This window comes from Octopus sinensis, linkage group LG5 (genome assembly GCF_006345805.1).
Source record: "Octopus sinensis linkage group LG5, ASM634580v1, whole genome shotgun sequence".
NCBI lineage: Eukaryota > Metazoa > Mollusca > Cephalopoda > Octopoda > Octopodidae > Octopus > Octopus sinensis.
This window is the reverse complement of record NC_043001.1, coordinates 115,539,042-115,550,181: the sequence shown is the minus strand read 5'-3', so window position 1 is coordinate 115,550,181 and position 11,140 is coordinate 115,539,042. Positions and strand designations below refer to the sequence as shown.

Genomic DNA, 11,140 nt, shown 5'->3' with positions numbered 1-11,140 from the left:
ACATATTGTCCTTTTATGCACCCTGAAAATTTTCACCAAAGGCATTTAAAATGCAAAATTTATTTATATATATAAGAGAGAGTTAATTCATTTGTTTGTCAACCAAAATGAAACTAAATGGTTCAGGGGAAGCTATTATGTTTTATCTATCTATATATATATTAGCTGATGTACCCAGTAATTCCTGGGAAAGCAGGGCTTATCTCCTTGTTCTGTTCTTAATCCAATAAGTAGCATATGCAAAATGGTATTAAGGAAGGGTAGGAAAATATTAGATTTATAAGCCCAAAAATTCACTCCATAACTGCCCACGGGCTTATGGCATAGTGGTTAAGAGCGTGCGCAGGCTACTAACCCCAAGATTCCGAGTTCAATTCCAGGCGAAATGAGGGTATATCAGCCAAAACATTGTGTTAACAAGACATGCAAGATGAGGACAAATATCCGTCAAATGTAAATAATGTACAGCTGTTTAAATGTTGATAGGTTGAAATTAATTTTACAACCTACAATTTGTATTTTTATTAAACAATTTATTTTAGAAAAACAAAGAAAATCAACTATGTGAAGATTTTGGGGTAAAAAACAAAATTAACAAAGATGAATAGATCGTAGTACTTTTCTGTAATGAATGTAAATAAATTATTTTACAGGTTTGTAATAGAATTTTAAGCTTTCAACTTACATTCTACATTGATCCAATGTGTTTTATGTAATTCTCTTTTACTGCACTTGTTAGAAACATAACAAGTGTAATCCTCATTATTGTGTGTTCGATTGAGTTGAGGAAATGTTAAATTTTGTGAGGTCTTCTTACTTGGATCCCACCTGTAGCTGTACTTTTCTGGATATCCATTTCTTGCCTTACAATGCAAAATGCCTTTGTCACCTTCAAGAAAGGGTTCATCAGCCTTGATTTCTACCATATCAGGTGGATCTGTATAAAAGGAAATCAGATTATTTACGTAAATACTTGCATAAAATATTTTATTTTTTGCTGTTACATTGGCAATTAATATTCCAAGTTGCATTGAATATAAAGTGATGCATAAAAATGAGAAAATTTTAAATGAATTCTGTTAGTATTGCAATCTTTTACACTGAAAGAAATGTCCAATACAAATTTTCAAATCCTAACCAATATATTAGAAAATACACATCTATATAAAAAATACTTGTATCCAAGAATTTCATCAGACTACCATTTAAGTTTTGAAGATGTTGGCAAAATTTAATTAGCAAGACACAAAGTTTCAGGAAAAGGATGCAGAATAAAAGGCAACATTGAATATAAGTCTACATAAGTTCCACAACTACTATCATTAAATAAAATGAAATAAAAATGTGTATGATGAAATATTACATTTTTGTAAATTGGAACTGCTGATAATGATAGAATTGTAATAAAATAAGGGAAGTTTAATGTCAAACTAAAATACCACAATATAGGTGTTTTTAAAAAAGGAATTTATGAAAATTTGTTGGTGCAGACTTTTCATAATGTTTTACCTACATTTTGCAAAACTTCATAAATTGCATTACATTATTAATTTCTTTTTTACCTTCCTCAAAACAGATATTTTTTCCATACCTACCAGATCTCAAGAGCACAGAGTATTTCTTAACTGTGCTGTTATCTAATATCCATTTTAATTCCCAGAGTAAAACCAAGTGGTAAGATTAGCTGTAATGGATCTATAATACTGTACATTTTGACTATTATACCTGCTCTATTAACAAATATAAGTGAGCTTATTTTTTTCTGACATATGGGTTCTTAATATGTATATATCTTCCTCAAAACAGACATGCACTATCATCATAGAGAGGATGATAATCATCATTGCTGCCACTGCCACTATCATCTTGTGTCTGCTTTCCATGCTAGCATGGACAATACATTTTAACAAGGTCCTGCAGGCCAGAGAACCACATCTTGCTTAAAAGTCAGTTTTAGCATGCTTTCTGTATACCTTTCCTAATGCCAACCACTTTACAGAGTTGACTTGGTGCTATTTTCATAGCATCAACTCTAATGAAGTTCCTTTGTAACTTGCAAGACTGAAGAGCTATTCAACTAATGGGGAAGATAAGAGATAGGGTGGATGCTTTAAGCAAGGAGTTGAGATGTTAAAGTATCACTGTGGAGGGTGGCAGAAAGATGTGTGGCAACTATTTATTTTGCATCAATGGGTGGGAAGGACTGGAATGGGACTCAAGAGGTAAATATGGTGATGACAAGGTAACAGAACATACATGCATGGTAACATGTCCAAGAGATAAATGGAAGAGAGAAGGATAGAGGAGAATAATGAAGGTTTGCAGATAAGGCTGTAAGAGTGTGAAAGGAGAGTGAGGTGGATATAAAGATGAGGTGAATGAGGTGAGTAGTATATAGAAGGTAAATGTAGAGAAGGGTGAAGAAGGGCGGAGGGAACCAGTATGAGTGGGGTGCAATTGAGAATGAGGAATGAAGACTGACTGAGAATAGTATGGAGGAGAAGAGTGGTGATCAGCAGTACAGAGATGGCAATGGTATGGTGCATAGAAGCAGGTTCTATATCAGTTTCTTACAAGAGCAGAAAAATGTAGTATATTGGGAAATGATAGAGGGATGTGTGATAGAGTGATGAGGGATAGAACTCAGGTTGCAAGTGGAGGAGACTGAGGGGATAGGATACTGGATGTAGAATTAGAGATTGCGAGTGAGATGTGAGGACAGGATGATAGAAGTGGAGTTGAGGTTGTGAGTGAAGTGAATGTGAAAATTGGAAACCAACAAGGAAAGGAATGTAGTCATGGATGACAAAAATGAGGAATGAGTATCAATAGGAGTGGCAGCGATCCAGAAGTTACAAATGAAGATGAGAGTTTAAGATGGATATTAACAAGGGTGAGGTAGGGATTGTCAATTGTTAGAATGAGGAGAATGGAAGTGACTTAGAGGGGGAACTCAGTTGTCTGGATAGATGGGGGAGACTCAGGTGCATAGTGTACATATATATATATTACGCTTTGAGAGCCTTAGCCATGATGTGCAATCATAGGAAGGTAAATCATGTTGAGTACTGCATATCACTAATCAACTTGGTTTGTCATCTCTTCCATGAGTGCCAGCATCCTGATCCTCATCCCATGTCTTTCTCTCACACAGGTTTCATCTACTGTGAGTGATCATTACTTTTCTATACAACTGTCTTCATCCATACATATCACATACCCAAACTAATGTATACTACATTTAATTCTTGGCCAGTTGTTCCCTCAACACATTTGTATTCCATCAGTTTTGCACACTAACATTGCATATCCAGTGGAGCATGAATGCTTTATCTATTTCTAGTCTTTTCAGGTCCTCCACATTCAAGGCTCATGTCTCACGATCATGGAGCATTTCAAGTTGAAAAAAGCATCATAAGGTCAGCTTTTCACACTGAGAGAAAAACTTTATGCTTATGACAGAAGTAATAAATCCATGGACTTTCTCTACTCAGATTTTACATTGGCTACTACACTTTGAGAACAACTTCCACCAATACTGTTTTGATCACCTAGATAACAAAAGCTCTCTATTACATCTAGAAATCTTCCTGGGCTTTTGAAGGCATCATTTCTCATGTTCACTTAATGTTTATTGCTCCAGCACACCTGCTACATACAATGTCCACTTTGTCAACCTACCCATAATTCCATTGTATCTCTTGCACATACACAGTTTGCACTGGATACACTATATCAACTTTCCACCCATTCCTCTTTTTACATATGAAACAAGGTAATTATCCAGATGGACGAAGGGTCTTGTATGTTTTCTGATTTACTAAGTTTTGAATGTTTACCAAGGTAATGAGGCCCTTTGATTCCATGCTTTGCTTTCACACCTGTAATGTTTTCCCAGTCTTACTCCAGCTTCAGCCATAAAAAGAGAACATGAGCAAATAAGAATTCCTGTAGACACCTAATCTTAAACTCCCCTGGAGGTCTTTGATAAATAGAAAGAGACTAAGCACTGATGGTATCCTACCTACACACTAAAGTCATCACTGTACTCATTGCTATTTCTCATATTGCTGACAATACACCTGTATATGGATTGTATGGCTCACATAAGCCATTCTTATACTCCTAGCTTCATCAATAATTACTAGATCCCCAAATGAGTAACCTCTGTCAAAGGCTTTCTCTAGGTCAACAGGTTCTTCACTTGTTGACTGACCAGGAATATGATATCAGTACTTCTTTTTTCCAGAACAAAACTGAACTGCATCTCATCTAGTTTAACTGTCAATTATCAACAGAGCCATAACTCTTTTTCTGACTTTAATGAACTAGTCCAGTAATTTGATATCCCTCTAATTACTGATCTCTTTTCCTAAATAAAATTTAAAGAGCTCCCAGATATTTAGCCATAAGTCTTTAAATCTTTAAACTGTTTCAGCTTCAAAGTTCTGGTCATGCTGGGGCACTATTTATAATGGCATTTGACCATAAGTTTATTTCCCCTGTATATTCAACTTGCATGATAAAACTACACAAATTCCAACAATGCAATTAGATACATAGTTCCAGAAGAATAAAACAATGCTCACCTGGTTTGGAATCACAGGATATTATATATTTTCTCCCTTCACTCAAAAACCTACAGCCAAACCAACCAACATATACAAAAGACTAGAATCTTACAGTTAAAAATTTTTTTTCATATTTGAATTAAAAAAAGAAAATGATAAAAACAGAAGATAAAAAATTTCAAAAGATGCTCCACTTATACTCACAATGAATAGTTAAATTCTTTTCACGAGACACATTTGCAGCAATATGAATGCCCAGACACTTGACTGTTTGATGAGATTTGGAAGGTATTACATTAATTTCAACTTCTTCTTTACTAGTATTTGAGTATTTTTCATACTTCAGGGTTACACTTGCTGGTGGATTACCACCTTTCCAACTGCAGTGGAATTTGGTTGGAGTATCAACACATACTTTTCCTCCAGAAACATCTAGTATCATACTGTCTTCTGGAGAATCTATGAATTTCAGAACATAAAGAGTTAAAAGAAAAACAAACAAAATCAAATTAGTGCACTTAATAAAAGAACAAAAAAGTAAAGAAAAAAAACAAACCAGAAGTATATTTTGAAGAAAATGAGCAATTTTTCAAAATTTTAAAAATATGTTTCTAATAATAAAGATTTGAACATTGGTCACGTTTGTAATAAATCAGGTACAATTTTGAGAGGAGGGGCTATGTCAATATCAATGACCCAAGATGGGTTCTCTCTTTTACTAGCCTTGAAGAAATGAAAGTCAAAAAATCAATTTCAATAGAATTTGAACTCAGAATGTAAACAGGCCTAACTAAATAATTAATTTTATTTTGTCCCATCTTCTGCTGATGCTGCTTATTTACCACATTAATTACTTTGGATTTTAGGGCAGTGAGCGGGCAGAACTATTAGCATATCAGGAAAAATGCTTAGTGGCATTTCAACCAACTTTATATTCTGAGGTCAAATTTTGCTGAGATCAACTTTGCATTTCATCCTTCCAGGGTCAATAAAATAAGTACCAAGTAGGACACTGGAGTCAACGTAATCAACTTACTCCAACTCCTAAAATTGCAGGCCTTGTGCCAAAATATGAAACCAATAATTACTTTTGATTTTTGCAAAAAGCCAGCAATTTCGAGGTGAAGTGTGTTAGCTGATAACATCAACCACCTGACTTTATTTCTTTATTTTATCAACATTGGAAGGACTAAGGGTGAATTTAATCTCACTAGGAAATGAATGCGAATATTGCAACACATCTTGTTTGACACATCTTGTCTGTCAGATTGATACCATAATAATAATAATAACAATAATGATAATAATGTAAAACTAAAGGCACAAGGTCTGAAATTTGGTGGGAGGTGACTAGTTAATTACATCAACCCCAGTATTTCACTGGTACTTAATATATCAACTCCAAAAGGATGAAAGGCAAAGTCAACCTCTGAGGAATTTGAACTCAAAACATAGGAATGGGTGAAATGCTACTTAACATTTTGCCTGGTGTGCCAATGATTCTGCCAGCTTGCCATCTTGAATAACAATAACCCTATTATGGGCTCAAGGAGTGAAATTTTGAGGGAGGTGGGGTTAGCCAATTACAATGACCCTAGTCATCTGTAAAGATGAAAGACAACCTCGTGCCATTTGAATTCAGAATATAAAGACAAATGAAATGTTGCAAACATTTTGTTTAGCATGCTAATGGTCTTGTCAGTTCACTGCCTTAACAATAATAATAATGATTTCAAATTCTGGCTCAAAGTCAGCAATTTTGAGGGAGGGGCATGGTGATTACATCTATCCCAGGGTTCAACTGGTACTTATTTTATCAACCTCGAAAAGTTGAAAGGTAAAGTTGACCTCAGCAAAATTTGAACTCAAAACATACAAATGGATGAAATGTTGCTAGGAATTTTGCCTGGTGTGCTTACAATTCTGCTAGCTTACTGCCACAATAATAATGATGATAATAATAATAATAATAATATGATAATAATATAATAATAAATAATAATAATAATAATGATGATAATAATAATAATAATAATGATAATAATAATAATAATATATATATAATATAATATATAATAATAAATAATAATAATAATGATAATAATGGTGACAGTTAGACAATTTTCCAGGAATTAGTCAATATCACCAATATTATATAATTTTATTTTGTTTTATCAACACCAAAAGAGTGAAAGGTACACCTGACCATTGCAAGAATAGAACTCAGTACATAAAGTGTTGGAACAAACACCACAAAGCCTTTTTCTAATGCTTCAAAGATTCTGCTAATTTGCTACATTAACAACAACAGCTACAATTTCTTTCATTTGAAAGCTGGGTGATGGATGAGGGAGACAATACACAAAGATGAACATAAAATGTGGTGATTTAAATAGAATTGCATGATAAAAATGTGTAGAAAACATACACAGTAAAAATACAAAACAAGGTAAAATGTATACATAGTTGTTGGCACCACTCTGTCCAGATTTGGTTCATTTGATGCCTCCACAATACTTAAACTTGACATGGCTGAGAAGGCCAAGTCAGGAATGGAACAACCTCACGCATTGACTGCATGGCAGGGTGGGTGTGGACTTGGCTGCAGTTGTCAGGCCTTGCATTGCTTTCTTTTGCTTCTTCTTCAGTCTTTCTCCTCAAAAGTGAAATGAATTGCTCTTCGCCAAGGTGGACAGTTGACAATTTCAGTTTCCAGGTATTAAGGGTGATTGCAGCTTGAAGGAGGGAAGACTTCAGTTGTTCTTTGAATCTGCAGTTTGGGGGTCTTCAATGCCATTGCCAAACTCACTGTAGAGGATGGGGCTGTTCAGATGATATAATGTCTTGACCACTTGAGGCAATGCTTGAAGATGGCAACTTCAATGCTTGGCATTTCTGAATGATCGAAGACTTTGTAGATGACGTGTCAGTCCTGCCATTTGATATTGAGGATCTGTTAAAGCTTAGCTGGTTGGAAATGCTCAAACTTTTTCAGGTCTTTTCAATACAGAGCCCATGTCTCACATGTGTAGAGCAAGGTGAAGATGACAAGGACATGGAACACCATGAATTTTGTTCAGAGAGGGAGCCTGTGGTTGTTGAATACATGCTTGCTGTGTCTTCTAAAAGCCAAATGGGTGGATTTGATGCAGTGGTCGATGTCCCTTTTGTATGGTGCAGATTGTGAGAGAGTGCTGCTGAGGTACTGGAAATAACTGATGACTTCCAGAGGTGTCCCCTATGTTGACAGTAGCTTCTAGTATTTCTTGTCCAGGAACAGACTACACAAGTCTTTTCATTTTGTCCTCATTCACTTCCATCCCAAAGCAATGGTAGGCTTCTAAGACAAGAGTCAAACAGTGCTGGAGGTCAACAACAGAGGCAATAGGAGTAGCACTGTCATTTGTGTACTGGAACTTCTTGATGCTGCTATTTGATGTTCAAGTTTTGGATCTTAGGCGTGCCAGGTTATAGAGTCTGCTATGCAGGTGATAGCGGATATTGACACTGAGAGAGTCATGTGGGATTTCATTGAGCATCACCATCAGGTTGAAGGAGAACAAGGTAAGAGCCAGGATGCAGCTTTCTTTCAGACCTCTGGAGATGAAGAATGATTCAGAAAGTGCATTTAGTTTGCAAACATCCTACCATGCCATCATAGAGATGTGAGATCTCAAGTTGGTGATCGGTCCAGCAATCTATTTGTTTGTACACTGACCACTGAAAATACTCAATAAAATTGATAATATTTCAGACTTTGCTTGTTATTGACCATTCTGCACATAACAGTTCACTTATTTTCTAAAAATGGATTAGTGGGAGTCAACTTGGTGGTGTATTGGCAATCCATGTATCATTTCACTATGATGTCTACATGTCCTTATAAAAAGCAAAGTTTGTTTGTTTCTAGGTTGACCACTGAAAACACTAAATAAAATTGGCAACATTTCAGGATTTTTACATCATTTGAATTAATCTAACCATTCTGCAGATAACTGTGCACTTATTTTCTGAAAACAGAATGAAAAGGGGGCAAGTAGGAGGTGTACTGGCTACTATTTCTAGCAATTCACATACAGTCTATTTCACTATCATGAATGCTGAAAATACTAAATAAAATTGATAGTATTTCTGGTTTTGTGTATCAAAGTGGCTGAGTTCCTTTCAAGTGTTGGGGCTCACGGAGGCAATGACCAAGACCTTTGGCATTATGTCGTGCTTGAGAAGAAGACCCATCAAGCCAAGCAAAATCAGTTGCAACAAATACAAGTGTCACACTAATTGGCACCTGTGCCTGAGGCTCATAAACACACCCCAGTGTCATGCCAGTGGCATGTAAAAGCACCCATTACACACTCAGAGTGGTTGGCATTAGGAAGGGCATCCAGCTGTAGAAAACGATGCCAAATCTGACTGGAGTCTGGTGCAGCTTTCCAGCATACCAGCCCAGTCAAACCATCCAACCCATGCCAGCACGGCCAATGGATATTAAATGATGATGATGATTCCGCACATAACTGTACACTTATTTTCTGAAAATAGATGGGGGTGACTTGGTGGTGTATTGGCTCCTATTTCTAGCAATCTACATACTATTTCACTGTAAAAAAAAACAAAGTTTGTTTTTACACTGACCATTGTAAACAATAAATATAAAAAGCAAAGTTTGTTTGTTTATGTAGTGAAAAAATACATTTGTTAATATAGATATGTATATACATTAATACCTAATACATTATTCATCATTATCTCATTTGAATTTCGTTTTCATGTATTATCAGTTTTCATGTTACATTTGATAACATCTATAAACAAGATTTTTGTCCTTGGTAGCAACTGTTATTTCCTATATATTTACCCCTAGAAAGTATAAAAAATGGCTTATATTCCTTTCAAACTTTGCTTTTGTTACATTTATTCAAACCCCAAAGAATCCTCTCAACACATGGCTATAATGCTCCACCACTACTCCAGCTCACAATTAGAGATTAACAGATTGTCAACCAATAACAGACATGCTCAAGTGATAAAGATCAAGCAAATATGTGGTATCAAGCAGATTATATGCTACAACAATATTTCTGCTTCAGCAGCTCAGCAGTGAATCAGTCTGAAGTATAATGGAAATGAGACAGTTTCAAAACATTGATGACTTGATCACAATAGCAAAGTTTGAAGGTGATGCTACTCATTCCCTTTGATTTATAGATAGAAGCAAATAAGAAATAACACTAACTGACCAAAGAAAAACAAAATTAATTAACATTTTGTTACAGTGTAATTTGGTCTCATTTTCATCCTATTATTATATTTAGTTTTTTTTTTGCATCAATTATATGGTGTATATTCTTCAACCTGTAATTACAAACACAACCGTTTTCATTTTAATGATTTATTTAAATATTTCAGTTTCATCTGAATTCATGGGCATGTCACATAGACATATGTCCATTATGGACAAATGTTTAATAGTTACCTATATCTATCCTTTTAAATATATTATTCTAAGAATTTTACAATATGGACTGATAAACTAACATGTTAAAAATATTTCTCATAATTCACATCATTTTCAGGCAACAATCAACTCCAACTTACAATTTTCTATTAAAAATTTACACACAAACACATACATATCTATCTATATGTATCTATATACATACATGCATATAAATATGTATGTATATGTAGCACTTGTCACTATGTCAAAATTATTCTATTGACCTGTGAACTGTTTTCACGAGTGCATAATATATGGATACACGTAATGCATATAAACATTGTGGACCCACGAGCATGTCGCTACTAGTAATGCAGGCTTCATGTATGCACTTATGCATACAAGTGTATGTCTCTATATATATGTGTACAATGTGATGCTGGTTATAATTTAGAAATGTATATTATCATGATGTGCACAGCTACTTCTCTATTGCCAAAGACTAATTGTTGCCTTAATAATAATAATGTCAAAGACTTCCAATTTACCTGAAACCTCCACCATAGTTGCATATCCACAAAAGATAATCAGAACCGATGGAAATTTTAATTGTTATCTATGTTGCAACCTGTACCTGTACCTGCTAACTCTAGGCTGCAGGACCCACTATATTCAAGCAAGCAACCGCCAAGATCCTGATTTTGAAAACATCACAACTTCCCTCCCAGGCTTCCTAGATTCACAAGCTCAGAGCTGCCACAATCAATGTGAGAACAATGAAAGGTATGTCTGGTGAGATTGATGAAATGCTTGAGTGGAGGCATGTGGATGCAAGAGGTTATGATGAAAGTGAGCCTCAACTAGACTGCTCACAAACCAAAATGGAAAAGGAAGTTATAGAAGCTCAAGTATCCTTCAAATGGGCAAAGACTTTAGAGATGTTCTTAATGAAACCTTTCGTGAGTAGGTAGAGATGGAGTCATGCAACATAGAGGACAATTGGGAGTTCTTATGGGACAATCAACAAAATGTGACAGATCAAACCTATGATTGGAGTAAAGTTTCTTTCTCTCAGACCAAGTTGACAAAGTGGTGAAACAGTGAGATTGATGGAGTTATAAAAGAGAAG

The 11,140-nt window shown here is 35.2% G+C and overlaps 1 protein-coding gene across 1 annotated transcript in view; it reads right to left on the bottom strand.

Annotated features, from left to right (window-relative positions):
* Positions 1-11,140, bottom strand: part of LOC115212246 — a 64,889-nt gene that overhangs the window by 21,009 nt on the left and 32,740 nt on the right. Inside the window, exons 4-5 of the mRNA XM_029781084.1 lie at positions 4,776-5,030; positions 686-937 (exon numbers count right to left, since the gene is read on the bottom strand). Of these exons, the coding sequence (XP_029636944.1) occupies positions 686-937; positions 4,776-5,030 (507 nt within the window). The remainder of the gene's footprint in view (positions 1-685; positions 938-4,775; positions 5,031-11,140) is intronic.